Raw genomic sequence first — 25,182 nt, 5'->3', positions numbered from 1 at the left:
TAATATTTGAAAATATAACTAACATTCTACTTTATATTGTGTTTTATGACTTTTCACGTATCTTTTATTATGTATGACTGGACAATCCCTGATAACCAAATAAGTCCTCATACTACCACTGCCTAATAATATAGACAGTAACATTTAGAATGACACGTAACCATGCCACTTGCCTTGTATTTGAAACGTTGATCCTTGTCACAGAAAGAAATTTTGTTAATTAATTTTGGATTAGTGATTGACTCAATGAAAATTAAATCATGTAATTTTTGGAATTTCAACTATTACCATTGGAAATGAATAGTGGGAACTTTGCTACACCACCATATGTGGCATCAGACTTTTCTTGACTAAGAATCTTCAGGAAATGCTAATTTCCTCATTTTAGTTTCTCAGGACAAAATATTAGTAGCAATGTAGTATGTTACTACTTAGTAATCCATAATGGGTTAAAAATTAAAATCTAAGGAATTGTGAGTCATTTGCCTTCAGGAACTGAATTGTGAGTTGTGTTATGGGATACTATTCCAGTATTAGGAGGACTGGAGTTTTCATCATGTCAGAGGTATGAATACTTAACCCTCCGAGGGTTTATTTTCATTTTAAACTTAGTAGTAACACAAGTGAATGTTGGACTGAATATTTGCATTTTATTTTTTAATTGGGGAAGGAACTAATAATTGAGTACCTACAAAAACCTTTGACCCTTCAGAAGCTCGAGTTTATCATATTTGACTTTGACTGTAATTCTAGGAGGTAGACTAGAAGAAGCACAGTTTGATGCCATATTAGCATTATGGATTCAAAGCTCTGTTCCCTGGTTTTCTTGATGTCCAGTATCTGACATAGGAGAGTTACTTTCGAACTTACTTTCTTGCATATACATTTGCAAGGGACCGTAGACCAAGAGATGTTGGATTTAAGTAAGATAATATTTATAAAGTACATAGTATCTGGCCAGTGGTTGTTAAGAAGTAAATGTGTGTTTCTTCCTCTGTGCCCACTTCCATTTTACTGATGAGAGTACTAACTAAGGCTTGGGAAGAAAAGTGCCTTGCCTGGCTAAGATTCCAGTGAAGTTCTCCAATTCACAAACCCATGATGCTTCTAATGCTCTAATGTTCTTATTCTCTATTGTAGGAGCTCTCAGTTTTCTTGTTAATTAGACTGCAAGGCTTGACATTACTGTCCAGTTCTTTCCCCATTTTGCACATTGTTCCACAGGCCTTGAAACCATTATTGGTTAACATAATCATTGGGAAGAACTCTTCTTTAGGCAGTATCCTGCTTGGAATAAAATACTCAACTTACTGAACTGAAATAGTATGTCTTAACATGTATACAATGCTTTCTTTCATTGTTACAAAAAAATACTGTTTTTTATTTGGCAGGTTGACGAGATTAGAGAGATGGTTGATAATGATTTAGGTTTCCAGCAGGCCCCACTAATGTGCTATTCCAGAACTAAAACACTTCTCTTTATTTCTAATGACAAAAAAGTAGTTGGCTGCCTAATTGCGGAACATATCCAGTGGGTAAGTTAAGTGACTTTTTTAAAGAGTGTTCGTATGTAATTCAGTGTCTGACGAGTTGACTGTGTAATCTTGAGTAAAAGTCATGGTAAATTTACAACATTTTATGTATGTGAATGTGAATGTTGGAATTGCCATGTGTAGGTTTTGACTAAGCAGAGTTGTATCTTGCATGGGAATTAGTTTCTCAAGTCAGTATATAAAATAAAAATTCTGTAAATCAAAAAGTACTGTTATATTTTGTTTAGGAAGTTTCCATGTTGGGTATTAATGTAATGTTTGTCTCATTCCTTAAGCACTGGAGTAAAGCAGAGGTTGGCAAACTATTACCTGAGGGCAAAATCCAGCCTATTTTTATAAATTAAAATTATAATATAATTACAATATAATATATATACAATATAATATTAAGCAATGCCCATTTGCTTACATGCTGTTTCTGGCTGACTTACACTAGACTGAGTTGAGTAGTTGCAATAGAAACCTGGTGGTCTTCAAAGCCTAGCTAAAATACTATCTGTCCAGTTCTTTATAAAAAGTTGCCCATCCCCAGAATAGATTACCACTTCTTTGAGTTTTAGGTGAGAAGTTGACTTGTATTTAGGAGCCAAATTGTACAAAAAAGAATCACAGTAAGGGGTATATTCACATTGGGTAAGTTACAGACCAACTTAAGAGAACAGAAGATTCTAGACCCTCTAATCATGCTCATTTTGAGGAATACCTCATTTGAATTCTTTTTTCAGCTGAGTTCTTGTTTGTGAATTCAGTGCACATTGGATTTGACTTTTGTTCAGTTGGTATCTTTCTGGACATTAATAATTTCCTGAAAACATGTTTTATCAAAATTTTCTTACAAAATGTCAGAACAAGTCTTTGAGTGAGTTTCTATGTGTTAATTTTTAAAAATCAGTCTTAAGTTGTGTAGCTTTATGAATCTTGCTGTTTATATTTTAAAAATTGATTTACATGAATAGCTGTGATAAGGTAATTTGTGGATATAAATTTGATATAAAATGACTTGTAGAGTTTGCCATATTGAAATTGAGTTAATTTTACATAGTGTATACCCTTGTGTTTTTTTAAATTTCTATTCTCCCAAGTTCTATTTGCAGTGTTTAGAGAATAGTTATGTAATGTTCGTTAATTCTTCATCGTGTTGTCTCATTGTTTTAAGATTTGTACCATGTTCCATCAGAAGGTTGGCTGTGGTCCAACTAGACTGATAGAGGAGATGCTATGTTTTTTATAGCACTTTAGTTTTCTTTGTTTTTTTTTTTTCGTTTGTTTGTTTTGTTTTTTTAAAGAGATGGGAGTGTGGGGAAAGCAGCTTTTTAAATTGATTCTTCTGCCATCCCTCCTCGTAATTCTGCACAGCTGTGACCCCTAGAACTATGGCAGCGATCACAGAAACAGTTGTTATGATTGCTGAGTTCTTGATGTGTACTTTTGCTTGTCCTTAGAATGTAGGAGGTAGAGAAAAAAAAGGACCAGCCCTGCTGGGCAGGGTATTTTGTATGTATTACCTTATTTAATTTCTCTACAATTTTCTGAGAGAAGTGGTAGATATCTCTAGTTTATAGATAAGGAACCCAAATCTTAATTTGTTGACTGCTTTTGTGGTCAAAACTAGTAAGTGAATTAGAATAGAATGTAGAGTCAGGTCTGTTTCCTGAAGTAAGAAGGAAAGCATAAGTGGCCCCCATAGTTTGTTAAGCCGGACAAATGTAGCAGCCTCTGCACTAAGGTCAGTACTAGACAGTTGCTAATTCATATTCTCACTTTAAAATTTTTCCGTCTTTAATTTTGATACCTTAGGGGTACAGAGTTATAGAAGAGAAGCATCCAGTTATCAGGTCAGAAGAAGAAAAAGTCAGATTTGAAAGGCAGAAAGCCTGGTGCTGCTCAACATTACCAGAGCCTGCAATCTGTGGGATCAGTCGGATATGGGTGTTCAGCATGATGCGTCGGAAGAAAATTGCTTCTCGCATGATTGAATGCCTGAGGTAACTGAATGTCATTCTTCAAGTCCTTTTCTGTAGTTTTAAGATTTAAGTGGATTTTTCATATCAAGATTGGCATTTAATCTTAAATGTATAACTTCTATTTTAATTCAAAATTTGCATAAGATTGTCAGTATATTGGATCTTTGTTTTTTATGTGAATTTAATCTGGGGGTGGGGGGGGCGCAAGCACTATCAGTTAAATCCTATTAAACTATTTTTACTTACTTGTCACTAATGGTATTAGGCCAAAATAATCCACTTATTTCAAACTGTTCAGTATTGGAGAATTTTAAAGATAACCAAATAAATGTGGGAAGGTTTTTTTGGAATTAAAAAAAAATTGCTTTTACAAAAATTTGTCTTAAATTAAGAATATCATTTGTAAATTATCTAAGTCTCCTACTAGTTTTTTCTTTTTGCTTTTGTTGCTTGATTTTAAATTAAATGTATAGAGGAAGACTCAGATAAATCGCACGTTTTGTTTTCTGTTCTTTCAAGCACCTTTGCCAAAGGGTTAATGGAGGTTCATATTAATGCAGATGATGTTTTATTCCTAGAATCCCTGTCTATTATCTGTAGATACAGCTTTCAAAGTAATCCATCATTGTTGGAAGTTCCTAACTAAGGCTCTAGGAATCTTAGAACCTTAATGTGTTTGGTTTTTCCTTCTTATTTTATTATAGGTAGTGATCCAGGAGGGCTCAGGTCTACTCACTCTTGTCATGACAAGAGGCGGGTCTTATTTTAGCTCTTTCAGAACTAAACCTGGAAAATGCAGCTGTTTAAATAATTGTCCGATATATGAGGGTATTGCTCCTCCTTTAAATATTGTAAATTTAGGTCTTATGACAATCTTAAGTTTATAAAAACGTTAAACAGGATAGCCATTGCCTTTGTTCTGTGCGATAATGCGATGCCCCCATAAGCTTCCTGTTAAAACTCATACAGAGTTTCTACTTTTTTCATTTATTGTTCTTATGTACCTAGCTCACTTTGTTAAGATTACAGTGTGAAAATTCTAATAGTCTGTATCTTGGCTAAATTAAAAAATTGTTTTTAAATAGCAGCTTTATTGATATAATTACATAGCATAAGATTTATCTCTTTAAATTATATAATTCAGTGGGTTTTAATGTATTCACAAGGCTGTGCAGCCATCACCACTGTCTAATTCCAGAACATTTCCATCGCTGCCCCCCCCCCCAAACCCACACTCATTAGCAGTCATTCCCCATTTCCCTCTCCCTTACTTTTTGGCGGTCACGAATCTACTTTCAGTCTGAATGGATTTTCCTGTTCTGAACATTTCATACAACGAATTCCTGTAATATACGACCTTTGTCACTGGTTTCTTTCCTTCTTAGCATGCTTCAGAGCTCATCCGTGCTGTAGCATGTGTTTGTGTGCTTCATCCCTTTTTTTATTGCCAGATAAAATCCTGCTGTGTGGATGTGCATTTCATTTATCCATTCATCAGTTGATGAATGTGGGGTGGGGTGGTTACACTTCTTTGGCTGTTAGGAATAATCTGTAAACATTTCATGTACAAATTTTTGTTTATTTTTATTTCCCTCTGTAAGTAGAGAAATATTTGCATTTTTTAAAAGATTTTATTTATTTATTTGATAGAGATCACATAGTAGGCAGAAGAAGCAGGCAGACAGAGGGGGGCTCGATCCCAGGACCCTGAGATCATGACCCAAGCCGAAGGCAGAGGCTTAACCCATTGAGCCACCCAGGCACCCCGCATTTGCATGTTTTATTTCTCTTGGTATATACCTAGGAGTAGAATTGTTGGGCCATATAGTAAATGTATGTATAACATTTTGAGGAGCTGCCAAATTGCTTTTCAAAGCAGCTATACTATTTTACAGTCACACCAGCAATATATGAGGGTTCTAATTTCTCCACATCCTCACTAGCACTTGTTATTGTCTGTCTTCTTAATTTTAGTCATCCTAGTGAATATGAAGTGGTATTTCATTTTGGGTTTGATTTACATTTTCCTAATGGCTAATGAGCATCTTTTCATGTGCTTATTGGCCATTTATGGATATTCTTTGGAGACTGCCTATTCAAATCCCATGTCCGTTGTTAAACTAGTTTATCTTTTTCTTATTTTAATAGTTTTTTATATATTCTGGAGAGAAGTCCCTTATCAGATATAAGATCTGCAGATATTTTCTACCTTTTCATAGCTGTCTTTTCATCTTCTTGGTGTCCTTGAACGCACAAAGTTCTTTAATTCTGAACTCCAAATTACGTATCTTTTTCTTTTGTCACTTGTGTTTTTGGTGTCCTAAGAAGCCATTTCCTAATGCAAGGCTACAAAGATTTATACCTGTATTTTCTTCCAGGAGTTCATAATTTTAGTTCTTACATTTAGGTCTTTGACCATTTTAAGTTAATTTTTGTGTATGATGTGGGATTGGATCCAACAACTTTCTCTTTTTCATTCCAATCGTCCCTGTGCCATTTATTAAGCTGACTGTTCTTTTCCATTGAGTGGTCTTGGCATCCATGTCAAAAATCATTGATTGTGAGGATTTATATCTGGACTCTTCAGTTCTATTCCATCAGTCTATTCTTATGCCATAGCACACTGTTTTTAGTTCTGTAGCTTTGTAGTATGTTGCAAAATAAGGAAGTGTGAGTTCTTAAGTTTTATTCTTTTTCAAGATTCGTTTGACTGTTGGTGACTCTTCCAATTTCATATGAGATTTAGGACCACCTTGCTAATTTCTGGAAAGCCAGCTGTAGTTCTTTTGATTCATAAACATGGCATGTCTTTGTATTTATCTAAGTTTCTGGATCTTGCACTTCTTTTATTAATCTTGAGTATTCTCCTGATGTTATTATAAATGGAATTGTTTTTAAAATTTCATTTTCGATTGTTAATTTCAAGTATATAGAAATTCAGTTAATTTTTAAATATTGCTCTTGTATTCTGCAGCCTTGCTGAACTCATTTTTTTAATTAGATCTAATAGTTTTTTTGTGAATTCCTTAGGATTTTTGTGTGTGTATATATAAGGTCATCCAGAAAGAGGTAGTTTTATTTCTTCCTTCCTAATCTGCTTTTTAATTTCTTTTCCTTGTCTATTCTGGCTAGAGCCTGCAGTAAGTAAGTAGACTGTTAAATAGAAGAGGTATAAACAGAGAGCTTACCTTGTTCCTGATCTTTGGGAAACAGTTTTCAGTCTTTCACATTAACTTTGATGTTCTCTGATACTCTTTATCTGGTTGAGGAAATTCCTTCTACTGAGAATTGTTAAATATTTTTATCATGAAAGGGTGTTGGGTAAATGGTTTATAAGACCATTGTTCCTTTCATAAATACTTTTCTACCTTAGATTATTAATAACCTAGAGGAGCGATTATTTTTAGCAATTTTTAGAACATATAACATTACCTAAAAGTTTTACTGGTCAAATTTTACTTGATAGGTTTTTCCAGTTTTAATGATAAAAATACTAATTTCTTTTCTTTTTCTTTTACCCTTCCACAACCCCCTCTTTTTTGAATAGGAGTAACTTTATATATGGCTCATATTTGAGTAAAGAAGAAATTGCGTTCTCAGATCCCACTCCTGATGGAAAACTATTTGCAACACAGTACTGTGGCACTGGTCAGTTTCTGGTATATAATTTTATTAATGGACAAAATAGCACCTAAAACAAATTTGTGCCTGCAGTACTAGAAGACATCTACTGAAGAGAATGGATTGGTTGCTGACTTTAACCAGGAACTAGGGCCATTTTTATTACAATGAACTCAGGACTGGCAACAACCATAAGGTTGTTCCATTTTCATAAAATTGGAAACAATGCAGTAATAGCTTATTATTGTTTTGTTTTTTAAAGAAGATATTTTATTATCTTTTACAGAAATTTATGATTGATGTATTTTATCTATAGTTATTTAGACATGTTTACATGCAGCAGATAATTGTTCATAGTGGACTGAAAACTAATGCAAGGACTATGGTCTCAGTGATAAGTATATTTTGAAGTTCTTAATATGGAAATATACCAGTGTAGCTTGGTACTGTATTTTTTTATATTGATCTGCTGATACCAGTTATAGTTTTAAAGATTGTATTTTTACAGAGCGGAAACCAATGTTTTGGGTTCTTATCCAAGGAGGGGGCAATATTGCACGTTAAGGAATTCAGAGCTAATTCTTAAATGGCCTGAAATACATTCTGAAGGCACCCTTGCAAAAAGGCAAAGTTCCAAATTAGCAGGAAGAATTTGGGAGCTTTTTCTTCCATTTCTTTCTTTCCTATTCTTGAAGCAGGAAGAAGTGGAAGGTGGTAAAGAATTGAGGCTTTTCTTCTTGGAGAGCTATAAAGTGACTAGAATTAGAAAATACCCTCTAAAATTTATTATTCTTTCATTCTGGTTTTATTTCTTAAAATAAATGGCACCTGGGCACACTTAGGCTATTAACAAATTCCAAAGAGGTTTATAAAAACCTGTGGAATAGTTGTAAGCTAACTATGGATGACTTGGTATCTGCTTTGTTATTCCTCAGAAATACTACACTGAGTATATGCCCACGTTACTGGACTTCATTTTGATACTTGTCTATCCTTCATAGTGCCCTCTACTTTTAAAGGGTTTATATGTTGAAAAACTGCTGTGGCCTTTTATGACCTGTATATAATGTAGAATAAAATAATAAAATACTTGATAGCTTTTTCTAAGTGATAAATGTGATGATAGTGTGTTGTCATTTGTGCTTTTCAGGGAGTTGTTTGATATCTTAAAACAGTTAAAACACCGGCTTTTTACAAGTTTCACCAGTTTGCCAAAGGACCAGTATGTCTGTAGCAACTCTGAACTTGGTCTTCAAAAGGCAAAATCCTACCTAACATGAGAATTTTTCTGGTCTTTCACAGAAAGAAAGGGCCGTAGCCCAAGAATGAAGCACCACTATCCTTTAACATAGATTATTTTTATGAGCTAAAATAATCATATCCAGCTAAAAGTTAGGACTTTAAATTAGCAGATGTGTATTTTATCCCCCTATAGATAGATGCTTTTTAAACTTTCAGAGCCATGTAAAGCTCTGTACTCTGTTTGTAGGGGTGTAAATATTTCCCTCTGACTCATTATGATATTCTGACTTTTGATACTCCCTTTCCCTTTGGACTTGAAACTATTCTAGTCATCCCTGGTGTCCTCATTTGCCTGACAGGGAGTGTAACTTTTTTTTTTTTTAATTTTATTTATTTATTTGACAAAGAGAAATCACAAGTAGGCCAAGAGGCAGGCAGAGAGAGAGGAAGGGAAGCAGGCTCCCTGCTGAGCAGAGACGACCCCCCCCCCAACACGGGGTTCTATCCCAGGACCTTGAGATAATGACCTGAGCCGAAGGCAGCTTCTTAACCCACTGAGCCACCCAGGTGCCCCACAGGGAATGTAACTTTTTAAAAGGAGGATGACATTTTCAGGTACATTATAGATGCTCTGGTAACTTTTAATTTCATAATACAGATCCAATTTCCACAGAAGCCATAGTATGCTTCTTTGTGGAGCAAAACTTGGTGGTTTCAAGGGGATCTGGGAGTAGAGAATATACATTGATTGGTTAGTTTAAATGTTACAGTTATTAGGAAAACCATTATTTTCACATTTATATTGAAGACACAGCCCCTAAAATAACTTTTATAGTCTAGGTATTTCTCAAAGAGTAGTATTAATGACTTCTAACTTTTGAGTGTTTTCTATGTGTCACACCTGTATAGTGCTGGATTATTTTATTATCTGACAACTCAAGTAAGGAATCTGGAACTTAGAAGCTTAAAAGACTGCTATAGCAGTCAGTGTGAAAAATGCTGAAACACAGAACTAAAGCTGTGATGTGTTGATGAAGAGGAAGAGACAGTTAACTTTGGAGAAGATACAATTGAAGAATTGAAAGAGTTGATAACCAACTGAAGAAGGATCATGGCAGAGAATCTAGGGTAATTTGGAATTTTGATTTGGGTAACTGGATAGATGGATTGACTGAAAGGGGAATTCTGGAGAATTATGTTGGGAGGATTGGACCAGAAAGGATGAGTGCACGTTTGGTAAAGATTTTGAGGTCATTGCAGAATCTCCAAGTGTTTGGTGTGAAATTGGATATGTTGATCCAGAATTTGAGAGAAGTTTGAACTAAGGAAATGTATTAATATAGTTATTCAGAAGTTTAGAAGAGATGTTCCCACTGTAGGCTTTGTAAAATTACAGGATAGGAGAGAGTTGTGAGGAACACCGTCATTTAGGAGCCTCAAAGAAGACTACTATAAAGGGAGGATACTGTCTTATAATAACCCCTCCTCCTGCCACACCATTCTTATAAAAATAAGATACACTGGACTACTTACAGAACAAAAAAGTGGTCAGAAAACTTACTTTGCTTTCTCTCTCTTAGAACTTACTCCATCTGCTGTCATAGTCTCTGAAGTGGATGCTTTGCTTAGCTCAGTACTTGACAGTAAAGAGCAGAAGGAATTTACTGTGTGACTGGCTTTAAACCTTGGCCTCAGTGACCCTTCTGAAATCACATTGGGTGATGTTTTCTTTCAGTAAAACCAGGGGTTTGGTGTTAGAGCAGTGTTCTTGTAGAGAAAGCACACAGGTTCGTTTCCATGACGAAAGAGAGACCTGAGGAATATTTGTTGCCTAGATGTTGTTCCAGCATTAGGTAGTTGAATTCAGAGGTACAGCAGTCAGAGTTTCACGGCCTTTTGGTCCTTCCAGTGGACCAGCTGCTTTGGAATATATAGTGGAACACTATATATCAGGAGCAGTTTCTGCTTGCTCCTGAATGTGTCACCACACTTAACAAATGTTTATCCCCCCTCCTGAGGTAAATGGCCAGGGGTCCTTGGCCTAGAAGAGTGTTTTCATGGTTCTTTATCAAAGTCTACTGTACTGAGCACTCTTTACATAATAGAACTGAAAGGCATTTTTCTGGAATAATGAAGTTATTCTTAAAAGTAGGCAGTTGGGAAGTAAATTGGAGATTAACCCTGTCATACTACATAGTTTTTGCAACACAAAGTTCTGAGGACACCAGAATGAGTGTAGTTGCCATTTATAAAAGATTGTGGATCTACTCTATTTTCTTTTAAAAAAAAAAACACTTAAAAAAGATTTATTAATTTAACAGATCACAAGTAAAGAGGCAGGCAGAGAGAGAGGGGGAAGCAGCATCCCTGCTGAGCAGAGCCTGACTCAGGCCTCGATCCCAGGACTCTGAGATCATGACCTGAGCTGAAAGCAGATGCTTTAACCCACTGAGCCACCCAGGCGCCCCGCAACTCTGAGTATTGCTAATATGTTTGTCATCCTTACCTAATGTGGGACTCTGCAAATGGGTATGGTATGTAGATACTTCATATGTGTGTGTGTGTATATCTTCTTTGTATAAGCTACAGATTTTCATTCAACATATATTTAAAACTTTTCTTAAACTCTTAGGCCAGAATTGTCAAATCTTCGAGTTATCCAACTTGTGATATGTGGACTTCGTATCTGTTTTGGACATTGCCAGTGGTAGGGAGCTCATTCCAGTTTTGAACATACCAGAGAATTAGTGTAAAGAAAACAAACTTTTTCTTTTTTTGCGGGGGGCGGGGGGAGGGGGATGGGAGAGAATTTTAATACATTCACCAAATTAAACAAAAGGACAACATACTGTAGACACAACTTAAGACAATTTAGAATCATAAACAAAATGTGAGGTAGACCAACTAGTGAAATTCACCAAATTTTGGTTGAGAAAACTTTACAGTAATAAAGTAACACAGGTGCCTCCTTTTCTAAAAATCACAAAAAGCAATTGCATAAGTTACAGCCAAAATAACTGAATACAATTCTCATTCTAATTTTAGTTTACATTCAGTATTAACCTGTGTGAACTATCTTACATGACAAAGTTCAACAGGTTTATAGATTAGTTATTATGCAGGCCTAGCAAACACACTCATACCACAATGTTCTAAAGGATGGCAAGGCTTGAAGCTGAACACACCAAGGTATGTATTAACAAATCATGGTGTCCTGTGCTTGTGCAATTTTATCCTTAAAGGAGAAGGACCTAACATTTCTAAAGAATTATACTGTTAAGGTGATTTTTAAAGATCCCGACCTTAGGATTACAGGCATTGGAAAGAATAGGGAGGTCAGTTGGAATTCTTCATCATTGGGGTGATGGTCCTTTGGCTTTTTTCTGGCATTTCTCTTCCATAGGGTTAAGTAGTATTTAAGAGATTAGTTACTTGATTTTTCAGAGTACTATGGAGTACCTGCATCTAAAGTTACTACTTTAAAAAACACACTTTAGACTTTGAAGCCCTAAAGCCAGAAGAAACCCTGAGAAGCCATCTACCCCAGGTACCACTGTTTTGGAATTATTTCAAGTATCTTATTTGCTCTATATAGTAAATGTTATTGGAATATTGCACAAACAGTGGGTTTCTTGATATCATCTGCATTAGGCCCTTTCAGCAAAACAGGAACAATTGAAATACATTCATTTCTAAAGCAACCTGCTTCAAAACGTACCTCTTCACCAAAAATTCTGCTGTACGAAAATTAAGGAGTATTTTTAAAGAATACATAAGGCAGATTCTCTTTGAAGGACAATTTTAAAAATGGGGTTTAAAGGAATTGTTCATTTCAAAATACATTTAAAGCATCATAAGTAGCTATATTAAAATCAAGAGATCTGCAAACCATTTTCAGATTAGTACATTCCATCTTTTCACTACTGTAAACTCCTTGTTATCATAAGCTAATAAAGCTGGTCAGTTAACATCATTTGTTTTAAGTAAATGCAGGCTTAGTCAGCCCCCTTTCAGTAGTTTCAGGCCACAGATAAGACATCAATTCAAGTAAAAATGGCCATTTTAAGTGGTATATACGGGCTAATAAGAAAAATGTGAAGGAGATTGTTTAATGATAACTGTAATTTAAGCATAAACTTCTAATAGACTTCGTTGGTTCTAGGATATTTTCTAAAAGTCTGTTTTTGATTAAAATATATTGGTGAGAAATCTGTAGAAACTTACACTGCTGATATTGAACAAACACCCCCTGCTGATTTTAGCGGAGTCAGAGACATTATGTAATGGAATCTTTCTTTCTTCTTTCAAGAGAATCACTGGTAGGATTAAAACTGGTTATGTCTCTCTCTCTCTGGCTCTGTTTCCCATTTCATCAATTTTTGTGGTGTTGTCGGTATAAGGTAGGTGATAATCATTCAGTGTCTTTTAAAGGAAGCTTTGGTTGAGGCCCTGAAAGGAAACGAACTACTTCTACTCCACACAGAACCGCAGCCTGACGTGTAGCTTTCCTGGTGCTGGCTACTTCGTTCCAGCCAAATGGTGGGGATGGGGTGACCACTGAACAGCTCAACTACTGAATTAGGTTCTCCTTGTTCAAGATTAAACGCTGGTCCATATTCTCATAGACATACTGTGCTTAGAGACGGGAAACATTTTTAAAGAATGTAAAAAGCAAAGGAATTTCAGCAAGGAGAAGCTGCATAAATGTATACAGCGCCTACTCTGCATTTACTGATTTGTTTGTTCAGTTTAAATAGTAAACTTTTAACTCCTGTGGAAATTTTGCCAAAAGTTTCAATACATATAAGATTATAAATCTTAAACTAACACTGCACAGAGAAAGACAAAGCTACTTCTTTTTTTTTTTTTAAATACAAATATCTTCTACATTCTATCATTTCAGACCCCTGAGTAATACTGTACCAAAGTACAGATCTGAAGAGAAACTGAGGGTTCAGGCCTCAAACGTTAATCTTCAATTAATTCCACACCAACGGTGTGAGTCTCGTAACACATTCAGACTAGCTAATGCCGAGAGTCTGTTTTCCCCCTAACATAGTGTAGTAGAAAAAACAATGCAAACTCCATGTTCATTCTCCAAGTACGTCCTCCTCAGGCTCCCATGGCAGACCATGTCTTAAGTAATTGCATAACTGCCTAGGGTGGAGTTAACCTGAATTTAAGGTCCTGACAGTGGAACTGAAAGAGAATGATAGCCCCAAAGACCTGGGTCAGATTGGGGTTGGAGGGGTGGATTTCTTTGGAGAACAAATACGTTGCACTTTGCTCCACAGTGATTGTACCTTAAAGGAAAAAAATCCCAAGTAATTGTTTCTGCCCCACCCCACCTAGGCATCCCTTTGCTGTGTTTGGTCTCTTCAAAAGGTCATACGTGGCGGCCAGTAAGAAAGTAGAGGGGCTTGTCATCACTGCTGTTAGCGGTTTGAAACTCGTCCCGGAGGCGGAACTGCCACTCATCCTCTAGCTCTAAGCGGACAATTGTTTGGCGTAAGGAGCTTCTGTCTTGGCAGATGACACATAGGGTAGCACCTTCAGAAGAAACGCAGAAATGCATGTTAGGCTCAGGGATTGAAATATAAAGAACCTACCATTTTTTCCTGATTATATCCTCTAAGCTAACACATCTGAGAACCAACATGTAGGTAAGTGGCCTATCACAATCATTCATAATAATTTTATTTTCCATTTGAGTAAGTAGTATTACAAATTCAGTTTAAGAGTGTAAAGTGAAAAATCCTTGCCCTCTGGTAACCAATGGTAAAACTAGTGTACTGTGTCTCTAGTGTAGCGCTTCTCCGCCTTAGCAACACTGGGTAATCTTGTTACGGGGGGGTGGGGGGGTGCTGTTCTGTTCCTGTAGGGTGGTCTAGCAGCATCCTTGGCTCTACTCACTAGATGTCAGCAGCGCCCTCCAGTGCGGCAACCTAAAATGTGTCCCACTGTTGCCAGATGTCCCCTGGGAGGCAGCCCCCTTGCCCCACACTGCTCCAGGCACATTTTATGCATACATACACAATATCCTCTGTTCTGAAATTGTACATAAGAGTAAAATCATACAGTATTTGTCTCTTCTCTGACTTATTTCACTTAGCATTATATACCCTGTAGGCCCATTCATGCTGCTGCAAATGGCAAGATCCCTTTTTTATGGTGGAATCAATCCATTGTATATAAATACATCTTCCTTATTCATTCATCTATGGTGGGATGCTTGGGTTGCTTACATATATTACCTGTTGTGAGTAATGCTGCAATAAACATTGGGGTGCATGTATCTTTTTGAGGTAATGTTTTCATTTTCTTTGGGGGAGTACCCAGTACTGGAATTAATGGATATATGTTTAATCCTGTCTTCAGTTTTTGAGGAAACTCTAAACTGTTTTTCCACATTGGCCTGTGCACAATATTCTGGGTCTTAACTTTCTTCACTGACCTCAGAGGTCATCCTGTCATGATTATTTGTGGTGCTTAATCTGCAGTTTGTTCTTAGGCAGATCTCTTTTGTATTGTACACACCTGTTGAAGCAACTTTAGCTTCTATACCAGAATTACAACTCATTACCCTAATTTTTATTAAATTTAGGTGATTTGAGAAGCATTATTTCTGCTTACATCGCATCATTCCTTTCTAAAATTAATAGTGGTAAAAACCAAACTTAATGTGGTCACATTTCTGGCTTTGTGTCTGCGTTTTTGCCCTGACTTAACCACAACTTGATTCCACCCCTGCCCCAGGTAAGAAAATTGTGGCCCTGGTTTAAAAGCAAGGTGGCAAAAATTATTGTGAATGTGCTTTTTTTTTTTTTTTTTTTTTAAAGATTTTATTTATTTATTTGACAGACAGAGATCACAAGTAGGCAGAGAGGCAGGCAGAGAGAGAGAGGGAAGCAGGCTCCCCGCTGAGCAGAGAGCCCGATGCGGGACTCGATCCCAGGACCCTGGGATCATGACCTGAGCCGAAGGCAGCGGCTTAACCCACTGAGCCACCCAGGCGCCCTGAATGTGCTTTTTTATATGTTTCACCTCCCTGTTTCTTCTGGGGGAACAATGGCATTCATAAGCAAAAGGCACTAAATTTGACTTACCTTTTAGAAACTTAAATTTCTTCAGAAGATCAGCACCTACAAAAGAGTCACAGAGGTACAAGAGAAGTCCACTGAAAAACACCCCTTCACAGCTGACATTGCTGGAGTGGGGCCTGGAGCTGACGTAGCATATGGCCACCTGGAATCATCAAGCAGACATAGCATGGGCATTTCAAAAAGCAAGCAAAACATCTATACTTTAGCTGAGTGAGCCAGTACCTTCCGTTTTAGCTATTTCAGGGTAAGGTAAAGGAGGTAAATTCTTTTATTGAAATTTAAATAGATTGGTTATTTAAACTCTGTAGCTCTTTTATTTAATGTGCCAAGTTTTAATCTATTTAAGTCTTGTTTCTCTTAATGAAGGACAGTTAGGATTAGTAGTAAGAAACAAAACAGGCCTCTCCATGTTAACTGCCTTCCACACAAAGACATACTTAAGATTTAAATGTTTTGATTAGAAATTGTTTATTCTCATCAATAAGGTAATCAGCTTTTCATTTACATGAACTTCAATTTTCAATCAGACAGAAGCTTCAAATGGTACATGATTTTAAGTAGGCTCCACACCTAGTGTGGATCCCAGTGTGGGGCTTGAACTCAAAACCCTGAGATCAAGACCTGAGCTGAAATCAAGACTTGGATGCCTAACTGACTGAGCCACCCAGGCACCCCCAAGAGTGCATAATTTTTTATTTATTTGGGAGAGACAGCGAGAGAGAGAGCACAAGTAGGGGGAGCGGCAGGCAGAGGGAGAGGAGGAACCAATGTGGGGCTCAATCCCAGGACCCTAGGACCATGACTTGATCCAAAGACAGATGCTTAACTGAGCCACCAGGTGCCCCTGGGTAGGTGATATTTAAAATTTAGTTCAGTATGGCTTGCATGTACAGAATATAACTTTACAGAAATTACAGGGTTAATAAGATAGTTGGGGAGACCTTGAGAACAATGAAATGGCTTAATATGTGGACCTGACCATTTGGCTCCAAATACAGGTTTCACTGCTTCGTAGCTAGTAGGAGACCTTGAGCAGCTTCCTTCATTTACCATACGTCAGTCCCTTGTCTGGGGAGAGAACAGTAGTACCTGTTTCATAGGACTGTTTTGTGGAATAAATACTGTTAAGATGTTAAGTAGGTATTCAGTGAGTGTTAGCTGTTGTTACACAACGCAGTCTTTAATACGTAATAACATCTAGAGCCCTGGACCCTGGGGTAGAGGATTTTGGAGATACCATTAAAGGCACTATTACACCTGATGGTTTTTAAGGTTCCTCCTGCCTCTAAAATTCTACAATTCATGGTCCAACCCACAGTGTAGATTACTGAAATTTCATAAGAATAAGAATGTAAAGTGTTTATGCTATTTGAATTCAAAATCAGTTCACACGGGGGCACCTGGGTGGCTCAGTGGGTTAAGCTGCTACCTTCGGCTCAGGTCATGATCTCAGGGTCCTGGAATTGAGTCCCGCATCGGGCTCTCTTCTCAGTGGGGAGCCTGCTTCCCTCTCTCTCTCTGCCTGCCTCTCTGTCTACTTGTGATCTCTCTCTGTCAAATAAATAAAATCTTAAAAAAAAAAAATCAGTTCACAGGGGATGCCTGGGTGGCTCAGTTAAGCTTCTGCCGTTGGCTTAGGTCATGATCCTAGGGTCCTGGGATTGAACTCCACGTTAGGCTCCCTGCCCAGCAGGGAGCCTGTTTCTCCCTGCTTCCCCTGCCCTCAACTTATGCTCTCTCTCAAATGAATAAAAAAAATCTTCAGGAGACAAACCATAAGTGACTCTTAACCACACAAAACAAACTGAGGGTTGCTGGGGGGAGGGGGGCGGTTGGGAGAGGGGGGTGGGGTTATGGACACTGGGGAGGGTATGTGCTATGGTGAGTGCTGTGAAGTGTGTAAACCTGGGGATTCACAGACCTGTACCCCTGGGGATAAAAATACATTATAAAAAATAAAAAAATAAAATAAAATTTAAAATTAAAAAAAATCTTCAAAAAAAATGTTTTCAGAATTGAATACAGTTGTATTTCAGTTTGAAAAATTGTGTATGTCAATACACGCACCAAAAAAGCCAAAGAGGAAATAATAGTCTACCAAAATATTACTGTTGCCATTACAAGTGATTTTTTTCCTTTATACCTTTCATTTTTTAAAAAAAAATTCCTTACAAAGAGTATATTATGTTAATGAATAGAATAAAATACTTTTAAAACAATACTAATAGTCATAGAGGAAAGCTTAGTGGTGGAAGTCCTTAAAGTTCCAAAGGCCATCGGTGGTCTAAAGGTGTAAGTGACAGATTTTTAAAAAAACTAAAACTGATGGAGAACTTGAGATAGACAAGAAAAAGAGTGGAAAATGAGGAAACAATGGAAAAGAAAAATTCAGGAATAGAAAGTAGTGAAGTGACAGCTCTAAAGGTCTCCTGTGATCCCCTAAGTTGTTCAACAGTCACGGAGCTCCTCTTCTGCTTAAAACAGTGGCTAAGACACTGTGTACCTCTGAAGAACTGTGTCTTGTGGAGAAACATCATGTGATTATAAGATGGTCTGATAACTGCTTCTGTCCAAAGTCATGGGTAGGCTGCTCAGTGGAACTGACCTTTGAGTTAAGCTGTGCGTCTTCACTAGCTCACTGTGGAGCTAGTGAGGGATGGGGAGGGACAGTTGCCATCACATCTTGTGTGAGCCTTTGCAGTAGGTCACAGCCTCCTTTTTTGTCTCCACTTAGAATTTAAAATGGGAAAGAAATGGAAGTTGGGGTGCCTGGGTGGCTCAGTGGGTCAAGCCTCTGCCTTTGGCTCAGGTCATGAACTCACGGTTCTGAGACTGAGCCCTGCATCAGGCTCTCTGCTCAGCTCGCTCTCTGCCTACTTGTGATTTCTCCCTCTCTCTCTCTTTCAAATAAAATCTTAAAAAGAGAGAGAGAGATGGATGGAAGTAGATAAAAGCACAGTACCAGCCCTCTTCCCTTTACCTCTGGTCCAATGTTAAGGTAGCAGTCAATGGCCAACACAGGACTCTTGAAGTTATGGATGGCTTTGGGGAAGAGTTTGTAGGAAGCGTGCTGAAGGAACTTCTCCAGGAGAAACTGCGCAGGGGCTGCCAGTAGTGTATGTTCACTGTCGGGAGCACAGACATACTGAAGGGGCAAGATGGGTGCTAAGCTCTCTGACACCTGAAATCAGAGCCAAGATTATCATGGGAAATATGTCTGTCACTGGATGAAACAGGCAAGGAAAACCTGCATTGCATACTAACAGTCCCCAAATAAGAGCAGTAGCACAGTGACAGATGGTAGGGCTAAACATAAGTGTGTCATTCTAGGTTTTGAGAAAGTTCTTTCCCCTTGGGAATAGGTTGGGTCTAATAACACACAGCAAGGGAAGGAGAAATGTAGGGTTCTTTGAAGGTTACTGCATTTAGCAACATTGTGAAGGCCCACAGGACGCCTTTCTCAGTGCTGCTGGATGTGGACGGGTTAAATCCCATCCCATCAGATCCAAAAAATAAAAGCAAAGAGGTTTCTAAGCTCCACTGGGGGAAATCACATATTATAAATGATAAGATACCAGTAAATCTCTTAGAAGAATTGGTTAGGTCCATGGAATTTACTCTCAACAGGTGCTGATTGTTATTACTTTCTTAGAAAATGGCAAAGGAACAGACAAGCATCTTAATTTACATTTCACTTATGTATTAAAGAATATAAAGATGTTAATTTTGCCAGTTTATGAAGAGAGAATGTTAAGTTTGAAACTTGAGATTTGATGGAATTGGTAAGCCTTAAGTCTAAAGAAAGGGAGATCTGTTGACTTCACATGTTCCATTTTGCTCTGGGTGAATCCTCAGTAAGGGGAATGAGACTGCAAACTTGGCATTAAGAACTGGTTCCCTGGGGGAGCCTGGGTGGCTCAGTGGTTTAAAGAACTGATTCCCTTATGTTATCTCACTTTCCAGTCAAGTGCCAAGGGCTTAATGCCAGTGCCACATAAGTACTGGTAAGAAACTGTCTTAACTTTCAACAGTAGAATCAAGCTTGCAAACTTACCATGATCTTTGGTTTAATGATAAAGTCCCGTTGCCCTCCAACCTGAACATGTTTCTTCATGAGACTGAAGTTATTAAAGCGGCAGATGAGCAGGCCACTACTGTTTGTTCTCAGGTTAAAGTCAACATCTTCACAGAAATACCTGAATCATAATCACAGGGATAGGTCTTTGACTATCTGTCACATCCCAGCCATGTTCACCACACACAGATGCATCATAGCTGTTAGGAGACAGACTCAGAATCAGCCTTGCCTTCTGGAGCTGGCTGGTCCTCTTAGCACTGGCCTGTGAACCCCCTAAATTGGGCACTGCAGTCATTAAAAGGAGGAGAAAGTGAGATGGCTTTGGCCCAGATAAAGGGGCCAAGATGCCAAAGGGGCCTTAGGCATTCCTGAACTGAAACAGGACTGCACGTTCTATATACTCCTGTGGGAAATGAACACAGACATGCTCCCAGTTTAAAAATCCTGGCTGCAAACAACATGAAACAGCTCCAGCATATTCTAATAGTTACAGAGGTGGTGGCTGACCTAAGAGGGACTAAATGATCCCTGACATTCCTCACTTGGCCATCTTGGATTTTCTAGGATGGGGATGTTACTTATTCAGGAGGCAAGACCAGGGCTAGCCTGCTGATTCCGGCCTGTTGGCCCTTCCCTGAAGGATCCAAATCTCTGGATTTTACTAACATTTAGGGAAGAGGATTAACTTCCAAGTTCTGAGGATGAAAGAGTTCACCTTCAATGGATTATGGGTCCACACACTGATTTGTGTTGATGTAATAGTTTTTCTCCCTGTTTTAGTTCTTGTTGAATAATGGGATAGCTAAAGTAGGTTTTGTAAGCACTTCATGTTGTAATTCCTGTTTTTTTAAGGGTCTAGGTCAGTTTGAGGGATTATGAAGGGGCACTTTGGGGCTTGTGATCCACTCCCCCTCCTTGTCCATAAAAGGAGATTCTTGGTTTTTCAAAGACCAAATCAAAGGAGTAGACCCATTATAGGTGTCAGAGTTGGACCGAAGCAACCAGTAGGTGCCAGGATTACTTTCCTCCAGGAGGCCTGACTTACCTGTTGAAGTCATACTGTACATTCTGAGTCAAGTCTATGTTAAGGAGAATGAAGTCATGCACATGGCACCTAGAAAATGGGGCTTTCAGGCTCTGAGAATTCAACTTGCTGCTCCATTTCTGTATGCCCAGGATTGCATAGTGGATGATTTTTGGTGTTGCTTCAATATGCTGCAAGACACTCTTCAAGGACACATTCTTACTGGAAACTCCTGCTTCCATGGGCTGGCTATGAAATGTAAAATTGGTTTAAATACAAGATCAGTAAATATTACTGAGGGTTGTTTATTAAGGGCTAACACTACTATACAGTATTAATATCTGTAAAGGATAAAATGAGCTGGTTTACTTTATATTAGACTGGGATAGAAAAGAAGGTCAATCCTAGCTTTCATGCTGCCTGTTACTGCTAACTTAAGGGAGCTGTCTTGGGGGTAGGGCCTACCATGTTAAGGCAGAGAAAGAAAGCCATCCCATCTCAAAATGAAGCACATTTTGAAGGTTAGAAGCACGTAGTATACTTCTGGTAATTATGGTGTAACAAAGGAATATTTGAAAACATCACTGGCTTCATACCCGCAAGTGGAAACAGACACAATGTGTGAGCCAGAAGGGCCTAAAGGTCACCTGGAAGTGTTTCGGGGTGGGGTGGGGGGAGCTGCTTATATTTTGGGGCCATTTATTGCTTAGGACTTCTCCAGGTTTAGCATTTCCTGGTCCTCATGGACCCATTTTCACCACTGTCCTAGGAAGGAGAATCACTGATTTTGGCTCAACCCTAATTTCAGAAGTGAGAAGGACTTTCCCTTTTCATCCAGGTAGTTACAGAGCAGAGCTGGGGTTAAAAAGCAGGTCTGACTCAGGAGCCAGTAGACTTTATAAAACTTTATAGCAGACCAAAGCCATGATGCAGAAATAGCCCAGGAGTATAATGGCACACTGAATCTCTATGAATTGAAGAGAGTGCTAGTGAGGGTAGTCTCCTGAATCATTGTTTTGCTCTGGAAAGCTGCACCTCTCTCATTTACTTCCATGCATGACTATAGCCAAGGAAAGGATCTTCACAGCATTAGATAATACTTCCCTAGAACGGCTTGGCAAGTACTACTACCTGCTCTGATCCTGAACACTGTGAATGTTCCACAGAACACACGAGTCATCCATCACAACGATGAAAGGCCAGACACACTGGCGTTTAACTCCCAGTTCTTCCAGGCGGTTCCTCTCCAGTTCCAGATTGTGGTAGGACAGCTCCTTAATGAGAAACCTGGCAGCACCTGGAAGGCAACATAACCACAGCTGTACCTCTTTCACTCAGGCTTGACCCAACACCCCCCCCACCGCCCCCACCACCCCAGACAACCTTCTTTCCAAGGCATGCCTGTTCAAGTGGTGAGCCTGCAGGGTGGGAGGGTCAACGAATTGTTCAGAGCAGTGGTTCTCAAATGAGTAAAAATAAGGAGGAGTCTGTTTAAAATGCTGATTCTGGAACCTATCACCAGAGTTGCACTTTAAGTCTGATAAAAGGCCAAAAACCAGAGCAGTCTTTGATGATGCAGATGATTCATGCACTACACTTTAAGGGGTACTACAAGAATCCAGTTTCCCTGATGGGAAAAAGGATACCATGTAGAGGAAAAACACGTATAACTGGTTAGTTCCTTTTAAAGCTGTAAGATGCGCTCTCAGTCCTAGAAGCAGCCACTTGCATGTCCTGCTCTAGCGAGTAGCCAGGGTTGCGGTGAGTGGGTATGCTGCTTATACTAATGTATCCCCTGCTTTAGGAGATCGACAGCAGTGTTCTTTGAAGAAGATTCTGGAAACTGGCATCCTTTCCCTAGATGGGCTTTTTGCAAGAGGTGGTATGGTATAGTAAAAGACTGGAGCCAAGCTAGTAACATTTAATCCTGGTTCCACCACTTTCTAGCCGTGTGACAGTGAAAAAGTTAAATCCCCTATGCCTTGGCTTTTCCATCTATAAGAAGGCAATGATAATGTCCACTTCACAGGATTGTTGTATGGTGTTCACGACAGTGTCTAACATGTGGTAAGTACTTAGTATTAGAAATTATTAAGAAGATGATGATCATCAGATCCACCCATGTTGTTGCAAATGGCAAGATTTCATTCTTTCTATGACTGAATGATATTCCACTGTGTATATATGCCACATTGTTATCCTTTTTCACGTATCAATGGACACTTAGGTTGCTTCTGTAATTTGGCTATTATAAATAATGGTAACTCAAGCCAGTCAGAGAAAGCAAATACCACATGATTGTACTCATAGGTAGAATTTAAGAAACAAAATGAATGAAGAAAAGAAGAAAAAAAGACAAACCAAAAAAAAAACAAAAAGTTACCTATAGAGAACAGATGGTTACAGGGAAAAGGGGTAGAGGTTGGGTGAAATAGGTGAAGTGCATTAAGAGTACACTTACCTTGATGAACACTGAATAATATATGGAATTGGTGAATCACTAAATTGTACATCTAAAACATAACACCATATGCTAACTATACTGGAATTAGAATTTAAAAAAATTAAGAAGATGATACTCATCACAGCCAAATTTTATATGAGTGGGCTACCTGAAAATGAAAATGTAGGTAATGAAATGAAGAGATTAAACAAAACTATTAGATCTATGGAGGAACCAGACAAACAGTTTGAATAGATCAAGGGTACTACTAGAGATTAAGGAAAATCTACCTTCCAAGAACATTTGTGTAATACTTTGTATTCTCAATGTAGTAAGGACCATATATGAAAAGCCCACAACTAACATTGTAATGGTAAAAGACTGAAAGCTTTTCCTCTAGGATAGAACAAGACAAGGATTATTCCATTGTACCACTGCCACTTGTATTTAACACAGTACTAGAAATCCTAGCCAGAGTGATTAGGCAAGAAAAAGAAAAGGCACTGAGGTTGGAAAGGAAGAAGTAAAATTATCTGTTTGTAGGCACACGACTTTACATGTAGAAAGCCATAAATATTCCACACACACATACAAACTGTTAGAAATAATAAACATGAATTCAGCAAAGTTGCAGATACAAAACAAAAAATCAGTTGTGTCTCAATACACTAACAATAATCTAAAAGGGAAATTAAGAAAACAATTCCATTTACAATGGCATCAAAAAGAATAAAATACTTAGGAATATATGTTTAACCAAGCATGTGAAAGATATGTACATAAAAAAGTACAAAACATTGCTGAAAAAAAGTAAACATGACATGGGTAAATGGAAAGACATCCATGGTCATGGATGGGGAGATGTAATATTGTTGAGATGTCAATATTATTCAAAGTGATCCACAGATTTAATGCAATCCCTATCAAAATCTTAATGATTTATGTGTGTACAGAAATTTAAAAAGAATCCATCCTTAAATTAATGTGGAATCTTAAGGGACCTTCAATAGCCAAAATAATGTTGAAAAAAGAACAAAGTTGGAAATCTCATAGTTGGCTGATTTCAAAACTTACTGTAAAATGATAGTAATCAAAAAAATATGGTAGTGACATAAAGAAAGACATATAGGCCAGGAGGATAAGAATGCAGAGCCCAGCAGTAAGGGCTCAGCCCTAAGGACCTGTACAGTCAAATGATTTTTGACAAAGGTGCCAAGACCATTCAATGGGAAAAGGACAATTTCTTCAGCAGATGGTATTAGAAAAACTGATATTCCCATGCAAAAGAATGAAGCTAGACCGTTACCATAGACTATATAAAACTAAAATGGATCAAAGATCTAACTATAAGAGCTAAAACTATAAAACTGTTAAAAGAAAACAGGTGAAAATCTTGCTGTTGTATGTAGCAATGATTTGTTGGATAGGACACCAAAAGCATAGCCAATGGAAGAAGAAAACGTATAGTTGGACTGCATCAAGATTTAAAATATCTGAGCACCCATAACCAGCAAGGAAATTGAAGAAGCAGTAATCAAAAATCTCCCAACAGACAAAGAGCCCAGGGCCAGATGCCTTTCCATGGGAATTCTACCAAACATGTAAAGAAGAAATAATTCCTATTCTTCTGAAGCTGTTTCAAAAAGTAGAAATGGAAGGGAAACTTCCAAACTCTACAAAGCCAGCATTACCTTGGTCCCAAAACCATACAGAGACCCCACCAAAAAAGAGAATTACAGACCAATATCCCTGATGAACATGGATGCAAAAATTCTAACCAAAATACTAACCAATAAAATCCAATAGTACATTAAAAGGATTATTCACCATGACCAAGTGGGATTTATTCCTAGGCTGCAAGTTCAACATCTGCAAATCAATCAATATGATATACTACATAAGTAAAAGGACAAGAACCATATGATCCTCTGATGTAGAAAAAGCATTTGACAAAGTACAGCATCCTTTCTTGTTCGAAACTCTTCATAGTGTAGAGATAGAAGGAACATCTCAGTATCATAAAAGCCATATTGAGGTTCAACATCCGCAAATCGGTCAATGTGATACAACACATCAATAAAAGAAAGAACAAGAACCATATGATACTCTCAATAGATGCTGAAAAAGCATTTGACAAAGTACAACATCCCTTCC

The 25,182-nt window shown here is 37.9% G+C and overlaps 2 protein-coding genes across 7 annotated transcripts in view; one reads left to right on the top strand and one right to left on the bottom strand.

Moving 5' to 3' along the window:
• ESCO1 (establishment of sister chromatid cohesion N-acetyltransferase 1) overlaps positions 1 to 8,258 on the top strand; it is an 86,036-nt gene extending 77,778 nt beyond the window's left edge. For all 6 annotated transcript variants that reach the window (XM_059409320.1, XM_059409316.1, XM_059409318.1 and 3 more), the window contains 3 exons: positions 1,392 to 1,535; positions 3,351 to 3,538; positions 7,065 to 8,258. In XM_059409320.1, coding sequence (XP_059265303.1) covers positions 1,392 to 1,535; positions 3,351 to 3,538; positions 7,065 to 7,212 — 480 coding nt within the window. In that variant the 3' untranslated portion in view covers positions 7,213 to 8,258. The remainder of the gene's footprint in view (positions 1 to 1,391; positions 1,536 to 3,350; positions 3,539 to 7,064) is intronic.
• A 2,872-nt stretch (positions 8,259 to 11,130) lies between these two features.
• Positions 11,131 to 25,182, bottom strand: part of GREB1L (GREB1 like retinoic acid receptor coactivator) — a 273,695-nt gene continuing 259,643 nt past the window's right edge. Inside the window, exons 31-36 of the mRNA XM_059409323.1 lie at positions 21,717 to 21,882; positions 20,607 to 20,834; positions 19,538 to 19,679; positions 18,464 to 18,664; positions 15,487 to 15,625; positions 11,131 to 13,930 (exon numbers count right to left, since the gene is read on the bottom strand). Coding sequence (XP_059265306.1) covers positions 13,767 to 13,930; positions 15,487 to 15,625; positions 18,464 to 18,664; positions 19,538 to 19,679; positions 20,607 to 20,834; positions 21,717 to 21,882 — 1,040 coding nt within the window. The 3' untranslated portion in view covers positions 11,131 to 13,766. The remainder of the gene's footprint in view (positions 13,931 to 15,486; positions 15,626 to 18,463; positions 18,665 to 19,537; positions 19,680 to 20,606; positions 20,835 to 21,716; positions 21,883 to 25,182) is intronic.

The sequence above is a fragment of the Mustela nigripes genome, chromosome 8 (genome assembly GCF_022355385.1).
Source record: "Mustela nigripes isolate SB6536 chromosome 8, MUSNIG.SB6536, whole genome shotgun sequence".
Lineage (NCBI taxonomy): Eukaryota > Metazoa > Chordata > Mammalia > Carnivora > Mustelidae > Mustela > Mustela nigripes.
Note: the sequence above shows the minus strand (reverse complement) of the source record. Positions and strands in the feature narration are given on the sequence as shown.